General features: G+C 36.1%; 1 protein-coding gene across 1 annotated transcript in view; it reads left to right on the forward strand.

Annotated features, from left to right (window-relative positions):
* NAMPT (nicotinamide phosphoribosyltransferase) overlaps positions 1-23,213 on the forward strand; it is a 37,594-nt gene that overhangs the window by 8,968 nt on the left and 5,413 nt on the right. Inside the window, exons 2-8 of the mRNA XM_047094869.1 lie at positions 6,630-6,786; positions 8,154-8,257; positions 10,183-10,311; positions 14,224-14,382; positions 14,977-15,113; positions 20,477-20,702; positions 21,506-21,625. Coding sequence (XP_046950825.1) covers positions 6,630-6,786; positions 8,154-8,257; positions 10,183-10,311; positions 14,224-14,382; positions 14,977-15,113; positions 20,477-20,702; positions 21,506-21,625 — 1,032 coding nt within the window. The remainder of the gene's footprint in view (positions 1-6,629; positions 6,787-8,153; positions 8,258-10,182; positions 10,312-14,223; positions 14,383-14,976; positions 15,114-20,476; positions 20,703-21,505; positions 21,626-23,213) is intronic.

Consider the following 23,213-nt stretch of genomic DNA (forward strand, 5'->3'; position numbering starts at 1 on the left):
TGGTCTAATATGAAATCTTTTAGTAAGATTTTTAATATCCCCCCAAAAAATATCCCTTAAGAGGATTTAGTCAGGTTGATATGTTTTATACCAATGGTTTACAACAGCACAATAAAATACATTGTGTATTCCATACTAATATTTTTAAATTTTATTTGCCTTACATATTTAGTGGTCTTTATAGGCTATATCCCATTTTTACCTTTTTATCTTCTTAGATGAAAAAGAGACAAATCAGAATCTTGATGTTAGAAGCAATGAAATTTTTATTTGGCAATTAAATGAAACTATTAGATAGCCTTATCAGTACTTACAGAGTACTGGCTAGTTACAGTAGTGAACCTAGTGGTTTTAGACATGTTGATGGATAAGAGAATAACATTGATTTCTTTTTTTTTTTTTAATTTTTTTTTTAACGTTTATTTATTTTTGAGACAGAGACAGAGCATGAATGGGGGAGGGGCAGAGAGAGAGGGAGACACAGAATCCGAAGCAGGCTCCAGGCTCTGAGCCATCAGCCCAGAGCCTGACGCGGGGCTTGAACTCACAGACTGTGAGATCGTGACCTGAGCTGAAGTCGGACGCTTAACCGACTGAGCCACCCAGGCGCCCCAACATTGATTTCTTTCTAAAACTGAAGAAAGAATAGTTGGTCGTCTAAGGACCATAAAAAGGTATTTTGCAAGTAGTAGGATAGTGCTTAAGCACATGACAGCACAGGTGCTTTGTTTGTCCTTGTATCCTCTCCAGAGGGTTCATTTCTATAATCGCATACTATATCATACATAATAAGGAACTGAGGAAACAGGTAAATGTGGTTGTTTTTCCATTTTCATCCTGGGTTCCTGTTTAATCATTTCAAAATGGCATAAAGCACAGTTATCTACTGGGTTGTATTTACATTGTGCTAGGCCAGGTAAGGAAGGGTGCATTGAGGGGTGTTAGTCACTGCGGTGCTTAAAAGACATTTGGAAATTTTCGTGAAGGAGACAGGTCAGGTTTCTGTTTGGGGGTGGAGGGTTCACCACCTATCTCTGGGGTAGCCAATGATTAGTTTACAAATAACTGGCTCATTAAAAGATGCATTTCTGTTCCTTGTTCCTTTTCCTACTGTGTGGATAATGTTTGTAACAATCTACAGCAGAGAATAGTTTCATTATTTCTGAACATTTATCCTGTTAGATAAAAATGGAAGATGTTGTCAATTAAGTTGAAAAAAATATATATAGTGTATAACAGTAATCTCTAAGCAATTTACACATCACCCATTGTTATGAAATGTGTATTAAAGCATATCACCCATTGTTATGAATTGTGCTGTCCAGCGTGGGTTGCTTCTCAAAAGGTCATTTGTAAACTGGTTATCTAGAACTCAGACCATTTTCATCAATTCATTTAATAAATATTGGAGATCTCCTAGGTATTTAAAAGACAAAAGATGTCTCTTAAAATTCAGAATGGGTGAAAATTGTTTTTAGAGAAGTTACAGAAGATTATATAATTTATGATGATGAGGCACCCAGGGTGGCTTTTGTAAAACAGATTTTGCTGTCTCATTAATGGCGAATAACAAACCTTAAAGGTTTGGGCTTTTTGGAAAAAGAGTTGGGGATAGATGAGAATCCTCTCACTGGCAATTTTGTCCTGGCTGGGACTTTAGCAACCCACTGTCTTTCTCTGACCTGTCCCCATTTTTCATAGTTGCTTCTCTTTCATTGCTTCTGATCTGGCAGCTAAGTTATGTCACAGCGGCTCTCCTGGCAGCCTGATCTTTGTAAGGAGTGGAGGACTGTTGCAGTTTCTATGTCAAATTACCTGTGCATTCTTTTTTTTTTTAATTTTCTTTTTTCAACGTTTTTTTATTTTTGGGACAGAGAGAGACAGAGCATGAACGGGCGAGGGGCAGAGAGAGAGGGAGACACAGAATCGGAAACAGGCTCCAGGCTCTGAGCCATCAGCCCAGAGCCCGACGCGGGGCTCGAACTCACGGACCGCGAGATCGTGACCTGGCTGAAGTCGGACGCTTAACCGACTGCGCCACCCAGGCGCCCCAACCTGTGCATTCTTACAATGCAGTTTTCCAGTAAGGTTTATACTATAAGTTATAGGAAAAGCCCAGGCAATAGAAATAAAATCTTGTATGTAAGTCATGAATATAGTTCAGAGGAAGATTAACTTAGATCAGTAAAGTTTTGTAAGATTTTGCAAAACAAAGATACCAGAAGCTGGTGTCCTCTTTATCAGTTGATTAAATCTTTTTCAAGGGTGCAGCCAAAAAAGTACAAATTATCAAACGCTCTGTGCCAAAGAAAAAGGGGTAGTGTGATTATAACTGATTTGACAATTTCCTCTCTCCCCCAAAATGTAATCCAAATATTTTTAAGCCGTATTTTTGAAGTTATTATTGCTTCAAAAGCCAAATAGCAAAGAATTATTTTCTGTGGCAACAGAAGTATTTCCAGGACTTGAGAAATTTTTAAAAATGTCGAAAAGAAGATTTATTGATTTATTTATTTATTTATTTTTGCTATTTTAAGCACAGTAGCATTGAAGAGACATAAAGTTTTAGCCATTCATTGTAAGGCTGAGTGGATCCTCTTCTGAGTGCCCTTATAAATTTTGGAGATAGTAAAACTTATTCTGTGGCATTATACATGTTACCCCATGTGCTCTTATATACACGTGGTATTGTTAAAATGTTGGCTTATGATAATTACTTAGCTGTTAAAATTATAACTGGTAAAGTAGGTTAGTAGTGATTGCCTTTGGACATGTGATCCCATTATGAGAGGAAAGCTCTTGAAAAGACACCAAATCGACTTTATGGAAAATCTGGAGAAGCTCAGGAAAAAGTTAAGAGTCTGCTCTCACAGAAAGATTCTATGCAACTTAAATATTTCTCATATTTCTCTTTAAATGTCATACTTGGGACAAGGATATTTACCCTAGCAATTATAATTTTTAGAAGCTTTTCATGAAGTAAATCACTCACATGACTGTGAAATTAGGTTCTGTTAAAAGAACTACATTTTCTTGTGTGCCTGTGTTCTTTACCACACATGTATTTATGTACTGGTAGTGCTCTATTAGCTGTAGGAAAATCATGCTAGTTTAGGAAACATTTTTAGGAGTAAGGTTTGCTGGGGATATTAGAGAAATTAGCTATTCTCATCTTATAAAAAATGTCAAGTTTACTATAGAACCATTTTTCCTATTGATGGAAGCTAAAGTAGTGCTAAGAAAACCAATGTGATTTTAGAGCTTCTTTTGTGTAGTTTAATTTTGAATACTGTGAGACTTTGTTAGCATTACATGACATATTTAAAACAGCTCTAATCCATTCCTTCCACAGCCTTTCCCATCTCCGTAAACGGCACCCTTATTCACCCAGTTGCTCAAGCCAAAAATGTAGGAAACAGTGTTAATCCCTCCCCCTTATTACCCCCACATCTAGTGTTTTAGCCTAATTCTCCTTTACCTCCAGATGAGCCACTGCTCTCACCTAAGCTAGTCTTTGGTATAGTAATCTTTTACCTGATGGTCCTGCTTCCTCTTTGGTCACCTTGTAATCCATTATCCACCTCACTGTCCAGCTGATCCTTATAAAATATGAATCAGATCATATTCATTCCAGCTTAAAACATCCAGTGGCTTTCTGTTGCACTTGATGTAAAATTCAAGCTCCTCGTTGTTGTCTGTAAGCCTTACGTGATCGTGTCTCTGCATCTCTCTGACCTTACCATGTATGTACTTCCTCCTTCTCTGCACCTCTAAGAACCAGCCATGCTGGCCTTCATCGTGTCCTGTCCCTTACGTCAGTGTGTCTTCCATCTCCTTGTTGTGTAGGTCACATGTCACCATCTCGGAGAAGCCTTCCTGGCCCCCTATTTACAGCAGTCTCTCAGGCCCCCTTTGGCCTATCATTTTCTTTTAAGTTTCCAAACCTCCATCTGTATCTGAAATTATGGTGTTTATATATTGGTTTTCTCTGACCTTTCAGCCCTCATTAGCCCTTTGAGAATAGAAACTGTCTCAGTCCATTTTATTTCCCCATCCTCAGAATCTGAAACAGTGCCTGATACATAGTGGACACAGGATGTATATTTGTGAATGAACTATTTATAAAATAACAATTAATTAATTTGATTTTCTGCCTGTATCATCTCATTTTCTGAAGGTTCCCAGGTTCAGAGAGATCAGCTTAGCAGAAAGTAAAATGAAGAGGATAGTAAACCTACCAGAACTAGAATCATTGTAAATCATCTTTTGGCTGTATTTGTAGAATAGTATTTACTAAGAAGCTCGGTTTAAAAATTTCCCCGATTTAAACAATGGTATAAGCCAATACAAATATATCTAACTATACTGTTTTTTTCTATAAATGTATTGGGTGTTCATTGGTAGGTGGTTAATGGTAAATTAGATTTCATGGTTGATTACCTGAGAATTAGCTGCTTTAGCAGTTCAGTTCTTAAACCTAGAGAACTGCAGAACAGTTCTCTAAAGCTGTCCAAAGAAGATGTTTTTTTAACGTTTGTTTGAGAGAGAGAAAGAGCAAGTGTGCACAAGCAGGGGAGGGACAGAGAGAGGGAAAGAGAATCCCAAACAGGCTCCATGCTGCTAGCATGGAGTCCAATGCAGGGCTCGATCTCACTAACCCGTGAGATCATGACCTGAGCCAAAATCAAGAATCGGACACTTAAATGACTGAACCATGCAGGTGCCCCTGTGCTAAGGTTTTAAGTACCATAATTAAAAAACATGGCAGAAGTAAAGCTTTAAAATTATAAACATGTTCAGTTATTGGCCAGAACTGGGACTCTATTTGTCTGATCGAAAAATTTTAGTATACTTTTAGACCAAAGAGGAGAGTTAAATGCTTTAGGGACATTTCCATTCAGCTTTTAACTGTTTGGTCTACTCAGAAGATTCATTTACCTTCTCATACTTTTAAATTTGATGTAGAAAAAGTAAATTTATAAAGATGTACCTTTGAGTATCTGAACTGTAAAACAGGTCAGGCTAACTACTGAGAGTCACAACTATGAATCTGGCTTTTATAAACTTGCATTGATGTGATCCAGACCTTCCTTCAATTTTTACTTCATCATAGTTGACTTTTCTTCTACCTCACTGCTTATTCCCACTAAAGGAGTTAAGAGTTATTTAGATTGTAAACTGGGCATTTTCATTTTTATGTACTTCTTGGGTATGTTTTTAGATAGTGTTCTCTTTTTCTAATCAGTTGAAATAGGGTATCATTCATACGTATATAAATGTTGTTTTTGCATTTTAGTGAATCGGCTTGAAGATTTAACTGCTTTGGGTTTGGCTTTAGCTATTTCACTGAGCTGCTACTTCAGCCTCCAGTGGTATCAGTCTCCAGGTTCTAACCTTGGAAAAAAAACCCTGGTGTAGTACCTCTAGGTTTAAAATTGACCACCCAGTTGCCTTCAAGCAGTGTACAGGTGCTGTTTTCATAGAGTGACAAGTTGCTTCTGTTGGAGCAGAAACATTAAACATTTGTGATCTTTTTTTCTTTTGCTCTCTATATAGACTATATTCATCTTAGAATTTTTGTGCTAAGCTACAAAGGTTAAAGCCAAGTTTCATTGGGATTAAGATTGTGCAACCAAACAAGGAAAGCATTGGTTTCCCTAAACTGAGGATCAGAGCTAACCAGGAACCATGGTTCATGTCACAGTGGTCATTCATGAAACTTGTGCTGCAAAGATTATTCCACCATGACCTACCTTACCACCCTGTACCTTAAGTTTTAGGACATGACCATTCCTAATGTTACAACAGAGCAAATACACATTATTCTCCCAGTTATTTTCTATTGGTAAAATGTTTTAACCACATTAAAATATTAAAAAAAAATCCAACTATAATGAACTCACTTTTTTCTTAAAACAAAGATTAATTTTCAACAATGACTCTTACCCATATTTTTGGAAAAATTTATAATACTTATTTTTACGCTCCTAAGTATTTGATGTTGCATTGGATAGACTTATTTCCCAATTTGGTGGTAATTGGAGAACAAGTAGTACTATGAAACAAGATATGTTTTCTCCTGCTGTTGCTTTCATCCAGGTTCCATGTGTTATTGTGAAGATCGGAGTCATTCTCCCTACCTGGCTGTACGGATGAAGAAGTCGAGTCATGGGAAGCATTGCCTATTGACTTCTCAAACATACCACATTTAGATAGTAACAGTACCACACTCTTCCAGTACGTTCTTTTATATCCTGGTTATGCCCCTGCCAGGCAGCTACGTCTCTCTTCCCCTGCAGGAAGACCATTCCCCAAGATCAAATGAGATAACTTTCTTCAAACTTTATTTTCAAGTGCCTGTCCAGCTTAGAAGCCTCGTACTTCCTTAAGTTCATTTGATTTGTTTATAAAAGTTAATACTCTCCTGTGGTTTTCAAAGTAAGATAGTGAACATTAAAAGTATCCTAATAAGTATGATACTTATTTTTTATTCTTTACAGCCAGGAAAAGAAGCTGATGAATAGCAAATAAGTTTAGTTTCTTTGGTTTTAAATAATTTCAAGCCCTTTCAGTCATGATTTCTATTCTATTTGAATGTTTTCTAACTCAAGTATTGCTTTCGCCTTTAGGTTACTCACTATAAACAGTACCCACCCAATACCAGCAAAGTTTATTCCTACTTTGAATGCCGTGAAAAGAAGACAGAAAACTCAAAAATAAAGAAGGTGAAATACGAGGAAACAGTATTTTATGGGTTGCAGTACATTCTTAATAAGTACTTAAAAGGTATTATTTTTCCTAGTACATTTCAAACACTGCTTTTATGTAGCTCTTTATAATTTTTCTCCTATATTATATTCTTAATTTAAAGGAACTCATTGAACAGTTTAATTTTGATATTTACTAAATTATTTTGACTATTTTAGGGTTTTTTTTTTGAATTGTAAAAAATGTGTTAATTTGAACACATAAATCTTATAATTTGGTATATGTGATTGGTTCTAAATATGAGAAAGGTTTTCTGAAACTAATAAACTTGGGAATAAGTTTAGAAAAGTCAGTAATTTTCTGAGGCTAATCTGGTATGTTAATAGATTTTAAGTCCTTAATTCACAGTAGAGGATTCATTATTGACCTGGGAACTCATTTTGAATCATGGTAGCAATTAGAATATTTTTATCATAGTCATTTTTATTGGCCTATCATAGTCATTTTAAAGGCCTATTTTTCAGAACTACCTGATGCTGCGGCCTTAGTCTCAAATGTATTTTAAAATGGAAAACCCCCAAAATAATTTCTGTGCAGTTTTATTTGAAAGTCCATTTCTAGTTTGTTTTATAATGGTATTTCAAGGACGGTGTGGGGGGGAACAGTTCCCAAAAGTTTTATACATTTTTGGAAAATTTCATCTCTGACCTTTTGAAACAAAAATAATCTCAGAATTGAATACAGATTAAGTTGAATTTTACACAGATAAAAACTGAAAATTTTCCATGATCTTGACAGATTTTTAAGACTGATGTCACACTTCAGTTTTACAGCTTAAAAACTTGATACAACATGACATTATTAATTATACCTAAAATATACTGACTACCTATTACAGGCCAGCATTATGCTAAGTGCTTCCTGTGTCTTAACTCAGTCCTCACAATCATCCTGTGAGTGGGTACTCTACTATTACCCTAATTTTACAGATAAAGATAACTAAAAGTGTACTTGAGGAACAAAAACTTAAACTTAGTAATTGTGAAAATTATTGGATTATCATCCCTGAAGACATCCTTTATGAATAAAGCAAAAAGATTCACCTGGAAAATTATCTGTATCAAATTTCAAGAGTATTTAAATTAATAGTGAGAGAACACGTCTTAGAAGTTAACTTATTCCTGGGATTAAGAAAAAAAATACTCTGTGTAATAGTTGCTTCAGCACACCTGTTTTTCAAACTGGAAATTAACATAGGGTGAGTGATCAGAAGTGCAGATTCCATTTCTGGCTCTGCTGTTGACTCTGGGTAATCATTTAATCTCTCAGTTCTTGTTTTTTTTATCCACAGAATGGTGAAATAGGTAGAGACATGAATCCTACCACAACTCAGCAATTCATAGAATGCCTTTAGAAATGTAAACAGGAAACGTTTGTCCTTTTAGGTAAAGTTGTGACCAAAGAGAAGATCCAGGAAGCCAAAGAGGTGTACAGAGAGCATTTCCAGGATGATGTCTTTAATGAAAAGGGATGGAACTACATTCTTGAGGTAAAAAATGTTTTTAATGTTTTGCTCTACTTTGGTTTTTCTTTCAGTTCAAAATTTCTTACAAAGGAATTTGAATAGAAGACTGTTCTATAATTACAACTTTTTTCTGTCTGGCCCAAATTTAAGAGCTATTTTAGACATTCTTGGGAAAAGTTAAGGGTAACATTTAAATATTTTTTTTATGGTGGCAAATAATTAGTATATAGAATCTATAGCAGGTCTCAGTAATTTGTTGTAATATAAACAAATGATAATTTAGATAGTGTTTTTCAGAAAGGTGATTTCCTCTTTTCTTTGAAAATATTAGGAAGGAGCATCATTATTTGGCAATTTTGAAATTTTGGTCTATTTTCTTGGCTGTAGCTTATCTAAGGCAATAGATGCAGTGAGTCTATCATTACCCAGTACTTCTAGGAAATTTCCCTTACTGAATAATTGGAATGGTTTGGTGTAGATCCATAAAGTTGGCTTTCATTCTTTATTGTACTATGATATTAATACCTAGCATGTTTGGATCAGTTACTTAATTTTGAGCATCTAAAGATACGGGAATTGAGTTAGAAGAGTTGAATGGTGGTGATTATTACGAAGATAGGTTGGGAATGGGATCTTTAGGCATCTTGGCATGTTAAGTGTTAATTCATTTATATCTTAAAAACAAATGTCTTTTCCATTGTAGACTACCATCAACAAAATAATTAGAAATACTTTAATTTCAGGCCTATGTTGTCATACTGAGTTTTACTATTTTTTACTTATGGGTCTTTGAAGAAGTCAAGTAAGCACTCTGTGGTATAATTTCCTCGTATCTTAAGTAAGGTCAGTAAAATCTGGGGGCTAATTCCTGCACTTACCCTATTTGGTTTGTTGGGAAGAGAATAGGAATAGATAAGTGTTAGGCTATATATAATTCCCAGTAGCCAGGGTGATAAATCTTTTGATTTTTTTATGTTCAGAGAATCGTAGGGATCTAACCTAGAGATGGTCTTATCTAACCCTGTTGGAAGAATAGTCTGAGACGAGAAATGTTGAATGACTTGCCCACAGTCTGAGTCCAGATTGTTGAGTCCGAGCTGGGGTTTCTAAGGCAGTATTCTTTCTGCTGTATCATGAGACTTCCAGTGCTTCTCATTAAACAGACTTTTCTTTTATCTATTTACCTGTCCCAAATCACATAAAAACTACTAGGATTTCTGAAATAATTTGCCTTCCTAGCCAAAATGTAGCCACAGCCCTTACCTTTAAAAGAAGGGAGGCGTAATTAAATATCTGATCACATAGTCTGTAGCAAATATGTTGCAGCCTAGTTTTGGAGAGAATTGTTGTACTTGGGTATTCATTGCCAAAGCTCTAGAAAGTATACTTAATGATTGGTCTATCCACTCTACGAAAACAGTTTCAGGTCTACTACCAGAATAAAGGGAAAACCTGCTTAAGGTTCTTGTACTGTCAGGGACCTCTCTTTTTTTTCCTTTTTTTGTTTGACATTATTTTGTTCATGTTGCTCCCTTATTTTATCTTTTAGTATTTAGCTTTTGTTTTACGAAAATGGCGACTTAGAAGAAGGAGTGTTCTTGGAAAATTTTTGGAATATGTTGGAATAAACTCTTCTTTTTTTTTGAAATCTTGAGAAAAAACAACTTTTTTGTTTTGACCAGTTTGAGATTATCTCTATCTTCTGGTAGAAATGTTCTTAGCAGAAGTACTTGGACTACATAAAATGTAAAAATTAATGTCGGTGTCTAAACTGTTAATCATCTTAGCTAATTTTAAGAGAATGAGGATATTACTAGCAATATAATAACATGTACAATTGCAGTTTCTGTGAGAGTAAGTTTAGCTTCTGTAAAATATGAAGAACCTATTAAAGCAGGTATCTGATTATCATTTGCTAAATGAATAATTTCATTATTGTCTTTTACCAGAAATATGATGGACATCTTCCAATAGAAATAAAAGCTGTTCCTGAGGGCTATGTCATTCCCCGAGGAAATGTTCTCTTCACAGTGGAAAACACAGATCCAGAGTGTTACTGGCTTACAAATTGGATCGAGGTGAATTGTTTTGTTTTGTTTTTAATTTTTATTTAACATTAATTGACAGATACCATATGTTTTCACTCTTATGTGGATCCTGAGAAATTTAACAGAAACCCATGGGGGAGGGGAAGGAAAAAAAAAAAGAGGTTAGAGTGGGAGAGAGCCAAAGCATAAGAGACTCTTAAAAACTGAGAACAAACTGAGGGTTGATGGGGGGTGGGAGGGAGGGGAGGGTGGGTGATGGGCATTGAGGAGGGCACCTTTTGGGATGAGCACTGGGTGTTGTATGGAAACCAATTTGACAATAAACTTCATATATTGAAAAAAAAACATTAATTGAAGATGTAAAAACCATTCAGTTGGGATTCTAGTTTTAAAATTGCTGCTGATAAAGCTGTGTAATCTACACTTTACTAAATCTTTCCAGGCCTTAGTTTCCTCATTTAAAAAATGACAGTTGAACTAAATAATCCTTAAGGTTCCTTCCAGCAAAATCTAACATTCTAAGACTTTATCTGTGTGAAATTATTAAGAACTAGTACCGGTAAGGCTCAGTTAGCTTCCGTCTCGTTTGTTGCGATCTGAAATCTATGTTGTCATAGAAAAAAGTGAGAAAAACAGCACAGGTATATTTTTAGTGATTTAAGATATTTTGCGGATATTCTGTTCTAATTATACAAAGGGAATTTTGTTCAGATTTTTAACAGCTTTCTTCATTATCTAATCAGTTTAGAGCTGAGGCTGGCTTTACCACCTGATATGTCTCATCTAAACACACTCAACACTTGCTGATCATTAAGTCCAAAAAGGAGGATACATAATAGACTCTGAGTTTATATTGCAAGGCTTTTTATTTGTTTTCCTTTCATTTGGACCCAAGCAGTCCTGTCTTGACGTGCTCATAGTTTTGATATTATTTACATAAATAACCTAGTTAGCTTCTCAACAGTTTGGTTTAGATTTTATCTATTAGAGGAAATACTCTGGAAAGTGACTATAGAAATACCACTTTTCTATCTGAGAGGTGTTTTTTACTTAGTGCTCAGAACGGATTCTTTATCTTAATTAGTTTATTAAGCTTATTTGTTGTACTGTAAAATAATACATTTGAGGTTATTTATAAGGACTAGAAAATTTAGGGGAATTAAGAGGTCCAAGAATATGTTTGAAATACAATTTCTAAGTTGACAGAAAATTTAAAACTTCTCTTTATGGGACATTAACTTATAGTAGGCTAATAGGCCCAGAAAAAAATGTTCAATTAACCAAAATAATGATTTTAAATGGTTTACTGCTGTGTCTTAAAACTTTGAATTAACTGTGAACTCAAAAGAAAACTTATCTCATTATTAGTTTTTGTACAGGTGTTACAGTATTTGTACTGGGAAATATGTGATTTTAAGAGGATGGTATTATTAAAAACACAAGAGTAAGCGTTCTTAACCACAACATCTTGTCTACCCGTATATCCTTTTACCTTCAATGCCAGAAGAGCCCAAACAGATAAACCTTATTTTGAAAATCATCACTTTTTTCTGTTTTCTGATTGAGGGTTTAGTCAAGAAGTACTTTTCCCTGTGTTTGATGGAATTCCCATAGAGCAGACATTTATGGAGGACTAGTTCCCAGTTCACCTGCCTCATGTATGTTTTTCTTTATCTTCAGAAGGTGAAAAAAACACCAGCCTTTGAAAACAACCACCACCAAAAACCTGTTGTCATAATCATTATTTTGGTGTATTTCACTAAAACATAAAGTTAAAAAATTTTATATATAGACCCCTTAGAGGAGTAGTTTGTTAGCAAATAAAGAAATACCACTTTTAATATAAAAATTATTAAATGTGGGGTGCCTGTGTGGCTCAATTGAGTGTCCAGCTCTTGATTTTGGCTCAGACTTTGTGAGATCAAGTCCCACTGATAGTGCGAAGCCCATTTGGGATCCTGTTCTCTCTCCCCCACTCTCTCTGCCCCTCCTCTGTTCTCTATCAAAATAAATAAACTTAAAAAAATTTAAAATAAAAATTTTTTAAAGTAAAATCCAGTGTGGGAGTGCTGGCTTTTGAAGGGAAAAAACATACATAGGTGCGTGTTTTTATTTGCTTCTGCAACAGAACTTCCATCAAATTTACCTTCTATTCTACTAATATATATGATTTTAAATAACTTCAGTCCTTGCCAGGTATTTTTATCTAAGCCATAGTTGTTTATGGTCTGACACAATCCCTATTTTAGTTTCTGACAGATCCTGTGTTTTATAAAAAAAATTGTGTTTACACTAGATACCAAGTCTCCAGAAGAGACTTTTTCATAGTAACTTTGCATCCTTTGTGGGTTTCTGTTGTGAGGGTTGGAGAAGGTTTATCCTAATCTCATCCATCCCCAGCCCAAGTTTACCACCATGTATATGAAATCTGTTACCAAGTCCAACAAACTTGTTATTTACAAACTTAAAGTTGTTCTTCAGGCAACCCTTGTTTTGAAACATTTTAAATAATAGTCCTAAATAGTGTTCCTTCCAGTAACCTCTCCCAGTGTATGTTCAAAGTTACTAATAATATCCTTTGATTGTTACTCACCATACACTGAATTTTAAAACCCACTAAAATTATTGGATTGCTTTAGCAATATCAATACTGGTGCTCAAAGAAACCTTAATTCTCAAGTCAGATTTCAAAACCTGTTTAAAAGAGCCTAAAGGTTTTGCAAAGGTGTCTCAGACTTACAAAGGGGCTGAGGAATGAACATATTGAGCTAAACTTAACCATTTCTTCCAACCAAAAAGCAAAACAAAACCTTTTTGCTATTAAAAAGAATTGTAAAATAGATGGTGATCTCACAGTTTTACATACAGCACATGCAGAAATGTTTCATGTGACTTTTTAAAAAAAATTTTTTTTTTTAATGTTTATTTCTGAGACAGAGCATGAGTGGGTGAGGTACAGAGAGAGAGAGAGAGAGACACAGAATCTGAAGCAGGCTCCAGGCTCTGAGCTGTCAGCACAGAGCCTGATGTGGGGCTCGAACTCACAGACCGCGAGATCATGACCTGAGCCAAAGTCGGACGCTCAACCGACTGAGCCACCCAGGCGCCCCTCATGTGACTTTCTTAAAATGACTTGCTAAAAGCCAAGGATGTAAAGCATAACTCAGTTAATAGAATTCTCTAGTGCTAAGCAAAAGTATATCTGAACTAAATAACCTACCAGTAGTCATAATAGATCTAAGAAAAATTAGGTCCAAGACTATAAAGAGGAGTAAATGAGTAACTTCTTTAGACCCAATACGCCATTCAAGGTGTATTCCCGTGCTGCTGCATAAACTGTTTGATGCAGGTCCACATCAAGTAAAGAAATTGAAGATAGCCTAACTTACTTAGAAACTTCTACGGTGGGGCACTCAGGTGGCTCAGTTGGTTGGGTGTCCGGATCTTGATTTCGGCTCAGGTCATGATCTCACCATTTGTGGGTGTGAGCCCCGAGTCGGGCTCTGCACTGACAGTACAGAGTCTGCTTGGGATTCTCTGTCTCCCTCTCTCTCTGCCCCTCCCTGACTCATGCTTTCTCTCAAAAATAAAAATAAACTTAAAAAAAATGTTTTTAGAGAAACTTTTATGGTAATTGCCTCAACATCCAAGTGAGTGTAATATTACTTGCTTTGTGGCACTTTGGATAGAAACTAGGTAATCTGATGTTCTCTACTGTTAAGGTCCTGCTGTGCTTATCCTTTGTGTTGCTGATCTGAGAACTGAGCTATGCACTCTATCTGGAATGCACGTGGTAGGCATCCTGCAGTACAGTTGAGACGTCTCACTAGTATTTCCAGTAGTATGGAGGTCTAGGACATACCTCCAGAGAAAGCAGGGAGTTTCCTCAGAAAAACTCAGCATTTTATGTTCTAATATTTGTGATTAATTTTATCACTACAGACTATTCTTGTTCAGTCCTGGTATCCAATCACAGTGGCCACAAATTCTAGAGAGCAGAAGAAAATATTGGCCAACTATTTGCTGGAAACCTCTGGTAACTTAGATGGTCTGGAGTATAAGTTACATGATTTTGGCTACAGAGGAGTTTCTTCCCAAGAGGTATGGAAGTATGAAGTGCAATTCATTTAATAAAATGTGGTCTGTTGGTTAGATTACCATTATAAATTTGGGGGGAATTATTGATAGTGACCTTGGTTCTGAGCAGGCTACATTTTGAAATTCCAGAGATTCAGTCAATATATATATATATTTATATATATATATATATAAAGTACCTACCATGTGTTAGCTTCTGTTCAGAGTACCTGGAATAAAGCTTTCAGCAAATGTCCCTGTCCTTTCTATATTAGATGGATGATGGATGGACAGACAGACTTAAGTGTTACATATTATAATAAATATAGCAGATGTCAGATAATGCTACAGAGAAGCACAAGGCGCAGGGTAAGGGAAAAGAGGCTGGTGGGAAAAGGGGGGGTGGGTCATTATTGGTAGGTTTCTTTGAGGAGGCAACAGTTGACTTCTTAAATATTTAGGAAAAACTTGATCTTTGCCATAAGGAACTATTATGTCTGATAATGGTATCTCTAAGAATATCTGAAGACAGATATTCCTTTGAGAGCTATGCTGCTTTATACCTCAAAGTATGGGTCTTTTTCTTTTTTGGATTTTGGTTTATGGTTTATTTTCCAGACTGCTGGCATAGGAGCGTCTGCTCATTTGGTTAACTTCAAAGGAACAGACACAGTAGCAGGAATTGCTTTTGTTAAAAAATACTATGGAACGAAAGATCCTGTTCCAGGCTATTCTGTTCCAGCAGCAGAACACAGGTAAAATTCTGTCTTCATCTGCCTATTATCTAAACATTTGTTTTCTGAAATGATTTTTTTTCACTCTTGTATTGGTAATTCAGTGATATTTTGCTTAATTTCAGAGCCAGGTACTACAGTAAATCCTCATGAATTTAAGCCATACAAACTTAGCATTTATACTAGGCATAAGGACTAGTATCAGCAAGGTAGAGAACTTTGAACCATCCTCATGAAAACAATTTAAGAGCTTGCTTTCAACTCTCACATTCCCATGTAAGTTTTATTTTAGGGACTTTTTCAACTGCTCTATTGCCATATGCAGATAGGTTTCATGTGTTAAATCTAGAAGCACTCACTGTAAAACTTGGTCACTTTTTCCCTTTTCCTGCTTTTCTACATGACCTCACGTAACCTTACCCTGGAAGCTGTCGCTTGGACCCAGTGCCCTCAATTGTAGAAAAGCTAGTAAGGCCTTTGGATGAAAGGAAGAGAGTTCATATCCTTCTTACGCTTCCTTATGTGACGTTACTAAACATCTCAGGTTAAACTAGGGGCTGCGGCTGGCTGCCCTGCTCCTAGTGATAACTTTGTCGGAAGGCAGTGGAGTTTTTACAGTGTACGACAGCCTGATTTCTGGTTCTTAATAGCAAAAAATACTTACAGTAATGAGTTTGGGAAAGTTTAGTAAGTTCTGCTCATACTTGGATCTTGCAGGGTTCTAAAACCAGCAGTGAGTTTTAAAATAAAGCTGAGCTTTTATCCAAGGCAATCTACTGGGTGCTAAAAGGGATAGGAAGATATAAAAAACTGACCCTATATTCAGTATAAAAATAATACACTACAAACACTCTGCTCTGTTGATTAAGTACTTTTAAGGTGTTAAAGTGCTCTAGTGTGCAAGGGAAAGAAAGGAAAGATGTTCTCTTCCTGGCAGGACTGAGAAAGTTTTATAGAGACGGTATATGAAATCTTCATTTCTTGAAAGAATGGTTAAATTTAATGGGAGACATGAGCGAGCAATCATTCTGAGTAAATCTTTTTTGCGTGCCTACCACACATCCAACATTGTCTTGAAAGAGCAAGAATGAAAGAGGAGAGTGACTGTGCTTTGGGAATAAGGGCTGAAACAGATTTTGTAGGGAACATGGGTTAGACTCAGAAGACAGGGTTAACCTGTAAACGCCCTTAAATTCATCTTGACATTGAATGTTAACTATGTGCACATCATGCGAGGTTATTCTAATTCCTTTTTTAAATGGGAGTGGGCATCGAAGTTTTGAGCGTAAGCAGCTTTGTCATCAGAGAAATATTTTAGGATGGTTGTTTTGATAGGATATATTATGAATTGATAAAAAGAGAAATAAGAAATTAGGAGGCTGAAGAGGAAGCTGTTCTAACAATTTGGAGAGATGCACAAAGGTTCAGAACGAAGTGGCTCAGTGAATGTTAAGAAGTGGCTAAACACAGGCAATGGCTTAGGAGACAAAGTTGATAGAACTTGAGGATTCGGATTGGAGCTGGCGGAGGGTAGATTCCGCTAATATTTATGAGCCTTGCTGTATCAGTAGGGCCCTTGTTAAGGATTCTGACAGTCGAGACTCATCAGAGTCGGAACACAAGGATGTTGGTTCTACAGTTACAGTATTTTTATTTTGGACTTAAGTAATATCCATATATTAGACTCTTACTGATGGTTTTGCTTCACAGTAGTAATATCACGAGTATGAATCTGAGAAGAAAGGTATCTTCTTTAGGATTTTCATGTTAAAACAGGGTGAAATCCATTTCAAAGTCTCACAGTAGTATTTACTACATTTGTAAAATTTACTCTTTAATATATAAAAATATTTCAGATGTTCTTAAATAGAAAAGTCTTTTAAACAATACATGGTATAGTGAAAAGAGCTTGGAACTCAAAGGTGGGAAACCTGAGTGACCTAGTGACCCTACAGCTGACATTCTGGGTGGCCTTGGGCAAGTCACTTCCCTCTCTCCCTCCGTTCCTCCATCCAGCCAGACAAAAGGAAGAGCTAAAATTTTTTTTTTTTTTTTTTAATTTTTTTTTTTTTTTTCAACGTTTATTTATTTTTGGGACAGAGAGAGACAGAGCATGAACGGGGGAGGGGCAGAGAGAGAGGGAGACACAGAATCGGAAACAGGCTCCAGGCTCCAAGCCATCAGCCCAGAGCCTGACGCGGGGCTCGAACTCACGGACCGTGAGATCGTGACCTGGCTGAAGTCGGACGCTTAACCGACTGCGCCACCCAGGCGCCCCAGGAAGAGCTAAAATTTAATGTCTCCAACATCAGAAGGTCATTAAGGATAAATGAGCTAACATCTAAAATCACTTGGCCACCTGGGTGGCTCAGCAGTTGAGTGTCCACCTCTTGATTTAGGCTCAGGTCGTGGGATCAAACCTGGCATCAGGCTGGGTGCTGAAAAATATGGAGCCTGCTTAAGATTCCCTCTCCTTCTCCCTCCCCCCTCCTCCTTCCCCCTCCTCACACTCTCTCTCTAAAATAAAAAAAAATTAAAAACTTCAAAATAAGAGAACTCTAAAGTTTAGAGCATTGCCATTATGGTTATAAATATTTTCTTAAGGAATGTATGAATCTGGACTTAGAAATATGCCACTATCATTGTTTTAACACAGCTTTTCTGTTTTCTTCCCAATGTTCTACCAGTTCACATACTCAGATTATTTCTATTCATATAGTGGGGTTTTCATATTCCTGATTTACTTATTCTGAGATTGTGTAAAGCAAAGCCAAGCATATGTTAAAAAAAAAAAAAAACAACACTGAACCCAAAGATGTGGGGAGAGTTTGGTTGACCAAAAAATTTAAGAGAGACATTAGACTATTTAATATGGAACCCAATTTAAAATCGTACATCATGTGGTTAAGTGCTTACATTCTGTGGTTGATGTGAGCTTATGTAAAACTGCCTTGTTAAACTATATAAGTAAAACAAAAATAAATCAATAGACATTGAGAAAAAAAAGAAATATGCTATTGTGTAACCTTTCCCTCAAACTTTGGAAAGGTATCGATTTGATGCTGGAAATTAGAATAATAACATTAAGAGAATTCATTGAACAAATACTTATGAGCTCCATATACTATCACCGGAAGAACAGGTGTTATGATTGGATTATGTAGAGAGGGTGCTGCAGGAAGTGTCTCGAGGATGATGACGTAATAAAGGTAATCATCTCCCTGCCTAACAAGTAGATCTGGAGTCCAGAAGAAAAACCTGGACTAAGGGACAGATTCTGGAAACCCTTACCATGAGGGGATTTTTTAAAAGCCTTGAATATTTTTCACACAGGGAGTTGTATAGAGGAAAGCACGTGTGCAGGTCAGAGCCTATGTTGGATTGAAGGAGAACATGACCTCTGAGGGGGACTGTAAAGGAACCATAGAAATAGGAAAAAATAAATACATGAAAATGAGAGAGAGGTCACTGAAGTCATGGAAAAGGAAAGCTCAAGTGCCAGAGAAAGGAAGTAAGGTAAAGACTGAAAATGAACTTTGCTAGATAATACAAACAGCAGAGTTAGATGACTGTATCAGTGCATTGCTGGTAAAACAGAACTGTGTAGTCAAGGAGCTCTACCTGTAGGAGGTCATTATTACATTACAAAGCTCTCTGGCATCGGTATTGAGCTTAATTCTCTCCATCCTTATTAAGAGGACAATAGTAGTTGACATGAAGAAGGGGTTTTTTTTTGCATCTGAATTTTCCCTTCAGCCTGCAGATGTTGGCATGAAGTCGGGAGTTGGCATCATAACTACTAGCAGCCTCTGGAGTTGTTAAGAAAGAAGAGTGTTCACTCTAAAATGAGTTTTATGTAAATAGACTGTCTCTCTGTTTCAGATAAGAGTAGTCTCTGGGTAGCTGGCTCTTTATAACCCTGAAGTGTACATGCTCTGTTATCATCAGTGTATCATTGACAGCAAGGGAAAACAGTCTACCCCAGTCCTTTAGGAAAAATAATAAAATGACAGTTTCAAATATAAATTAGTATGACTCTTCAAACAGTTCTGAGATAAACTTATACCTACATGGGGTTATATAATAAGTGAAATGGGCTCTCTTTCCATTACTTTACTTAGGAAAATGGATGGGGTAGAGGAGAAGACTAGAAAACTAGGGAGAAGGAAAAATTGCTGGGCATGAGGAATTGGTAACAGTTTTTCAAATTCATTATTAGATTCTATTTAAGAATTTTTTAAATGATTTATATTAATCAAGAAGTACTTGTTACAAATAATTATTCAGGGGGCGCCTGGGTGGCACAGTCGGTTAAGCGTCCGACTTCAGCCAGGTCACGATCTCGCGGTCCGTGAGTTCGAGCCCCGCGTCAGGCTCGGGGCTGATGGCTCGGAGCCTGGAGCCTGTTTCCGATTCTGTGTCTCCCTCTCTCTCTGCACCTCCCACGTTCATGATCTGTCTCTCTCTGTCCCAAAAATAAATAAAAACATTGAAAAAAAAAATTAAAAAAAAAAAAAACAATTATTCAGTAAGAACCATTATTGAGGACATTGTGAAAATCACTGTAACGGTTTTTGCCTTATTAGGCAAAACTCACATCTTATTTCCCATCATAATTGTGTTTTGCTCAAACCAAGTATTAAAATTCTTACATTCCCTGGGCATATATTAATTTTATAGATGAAATAAATGACTGCCTGTTACTGGCCATTTGAAGATATAACAGGTAAAGGGTTGGCTGGCTGTATGTATGTATGGTATAGTATAAATAACTGCCTAAGTAGTTGCCTTTAAGTATAAGAGTTTTAAAGATAAAAAAGACTAGTGTATGTCCCTGCTATTATTGGTATATGGTTTTGAAAGCTCACAGAAGGGAGCAAGTCCTTGCGTTACGTAGCGAAATAACGGGAGTATGTGTTCATTGTTTCTCACATCTTGGCATAATGTACAGAGTGCATTCAGTAGCTGCTTGTTTTAGTCAACTAATTTTATTTTTTAAGTGAACTCTACATCCAGCGTGGGGCTCAAACTCACAACCCTGAGGTCAAGAGTTGTAGGCTTCCAACTGTGCCAGCCAAGCACCCCCTAGTTAACTGATTTTAAATGAGTAGGTTCAGGAATACAAAAAAAACAAAAACAAAAAGTTGGTTGAAAATAGGAGTTAAAATAACTATGAGACAGGAATAAGATTCCTTATAGTATTAAACATCAACCAAGGGGTGGTTTGGCCCAAATAGTCGATGATCCTTATCACATGCATTCAGTAAACTAAATCTCACCTTTGCAATGTTGATGGTATTAGAAGTATATAGTACATCAGATATGATTTAGGAATAGATAATGTGTCTGCCTAAGTAAATCTGTATTTTCATTTTGTTTTCTAGTACCATAACAGCTTGGGGGAAAGACCGTGAAAAAGATGCTTTTGAACATATAGTAACACAGTTTTCATCAGTGCCTGTATCTGTGGTCAGCGATAGCTATGACATTTACAATGCATGTGAAAAAATATGGGGTGAAGATCTAAGACATTTAATACTGTCAAGAAGTACAGAGGCACCACTAATAATCAGACCTGATTCTGGAAATCCTCTGGACACTGTATTAAAGGTAAATTTTAATACATAACTTGATTATTAAAATGCCTGTGGACCCACTGTATCAATACTGTTGTAGTTTCATTTATGCACATGGCATTTCAGAACCATTTCTGGACCATTTCTGGAACAGGCCCCTTATTTTAGATTTGCAGCTCAGGGAGAGTAATAAATTTGTCCAAGGCCACACATTAATAACAGAAAAAGGATACCCACAGTTCTGGGTTATTTATATACTGTCGAATAGATAATACTGTTGAACAGATATTTTCTGCTTACCTTGAAAATTAATAGTATTAATCCTGTGCTTTGGTTACCAAGTTTGTGTTTTTTCTTTACTACAAGTCATTGCTATACCTTTGAAGTTTTTAGTGCAAAAGAAATATGTGGAAGGTGATGTGGAATAAAAAGAATTCAAAAATGCTTTTCAGGTAGTGATTCTTTAGAGATACTGTTGATCCTTAGTAGAGCATTGTTGTTTTGTTTTTTTAGTATTCAGGACTTGGTTTGCCTTCTTCAAAAATCATTAATAAGAACAAGTTATTTGATGCCTGTTGCTAGAAAAATATTGTGTTAGGTGCTTTACTTAAGCTATGTCATATAATCTCTGTGAAAACCCTATGGTAAATATTACTCTCTCTCCAGATGTGGGGTCAATCTCATGAACCATGAGATCGTAACCAGAGCAGAAACCAAGAGTGGGACTGAGCCACCCAGGCGCCCCAGCGAAGTCCTTTTTTTTTTTTTAACTTTGAAACCTTTTCACACTTTTTTTGAGTTTGTTATTTTGTGTTGTATGTGTATTTTCCCCTACAGGTTTTGGATATTCTGGGTAAGAAGTTCCCTATTACTGAGAACTCAAAGGGCTACAAGTTGCTACCACCTTATCTTAGAATTATTCAAGGGGATGGAGTAGATATTAATACTCTACAAGAGGTATGTGTTTTATATTAAAGTTCCAATAAGGCAACCCTTATAATTAAGCTCTTTATTGGTTTGATAAATAGCACATTAATGATTTAAACACAGTTGTGATTCTTTTCATAAATGTTAATGATAGCATATGTCTTTTCTGTTAATTGCTTAAAGTTTGTAATAAACGCAGTTGACCCTTGAATAGCGCAGGGGTTAGGGTCATGGACACTCCCCTATATCCCACACAGTCAAAAAATCCATGTATAACTTTTGACTCTACCAAAACTTAACTCCTAGAAGAATGCCATTGACCAGAAGCCTTACAATAACATCAACAGTCGATTAACACGTATATATGTATTATGTACTGTATTATATTATATACTGTATTCCTAGTAAGCTAGACAAAAGAAATATTTTTTTATATAATTATATATTATATAATAGATATTTTATTAGAAAAAATATTAGGTAAAATATTAAGAAAATTATAAGGAAGAGAAAATACATTTATAGTACTATACTGTATTTATCAAAAAAAATCTGTGTATAAGTGGACTGGTGCAAACAAACCCATGTTTCAACAGGCAGCTGTACTAGTGAGTTAAGGTCTAGGTGTATCAGCCATACCACACTTAACTACTCTCTGTCCTTAATTGGGCACCCTTGATGAGCCTGAAGAAGCGTCACCATGAAACAAAATGCCAAACATTTCCTTGTATATAAAACAAAACATTTTGACACTGCTTAAGTAGGTGTGTTTTATTGGAATGGAGCTGCACATACTTGACAATTTATTATAAAACTTGAATGGTATTAATGTATGCTTTCTTAAAAAGTATAAAATGGTTTATCACCTCTTCTAAACATTAACTGTCATCACTGTTACTGTTAGATTTAGCCAAACAGTGTTCTAGTATCTTAAAACTTTTGCCTCTTTTTCCCCCAAATAAGCTTTTAAAGAGTTATTATTTCATTTTAACAAATACCTAAAATACTCCATAAAAATTAAGGCTATCATTTGATATTATAATTTAGACTACTATTGTAAAACCACTGATATTTTAACGTCTATCAGCCTCAGATGGTATCCATTTTCATAACACAAGTTATTAAAGGATTTTTCTGTTTGCAAGAATTTGGTGTGGTGAGAGTAAGGGCAGTATTCAAAGTGTAAATAGTTTGTGTTCCAAAAGATCCATATAAAAGAAAGAACTATTGCATATAACAAACTGTGTTTCTGTGGTGATGTGCATGTAAAGTTCCAGAATGAGGTTTCTGGAATAGATCTCTTGCAATTACAGAAATGAGGTTTTTTCCACCCAGCTCTCCCAAACCGCTTTACCTAAGAAAAGTGGAAACTCCCCAAACTCCTCTAAGTGATTTGGTGTTGGGACATTAGGGGCTTCCATGTGAGAAGGAAGGAAGGCATAAAGTCCGCAATGAGGAGGAAGACCTAAGTACAGAGATCTCAGCGGGCATTTTTTTAATAGCTGTTGTCTCCTTAGCTAATGTAAGGGTTTCTTACCTCATCATCAGTTAAGAACTGTTACCCATACCTGCATTTTAGCCAGTTTAGCAGGTGCTGTCACCCACATTTCTCCCTCTT

The sequence above is a fragment of the Lynx rufus genome, unplaced genomic scaffold, assembly GCF_022079265.1.
Source record: "Lynx rufus isolate CCGP_SWC_20201006 ecotype Redwood Valley unplaced genomic scaffold, mLynRuf1.p SCAF_4, whole genome shotgun sequence".
Lineage (NCBI taxonomy): Eukaryota > Metazoa > Chordata > Mammalia > Carnivora > Felidae > Lynx > Lynx rufus.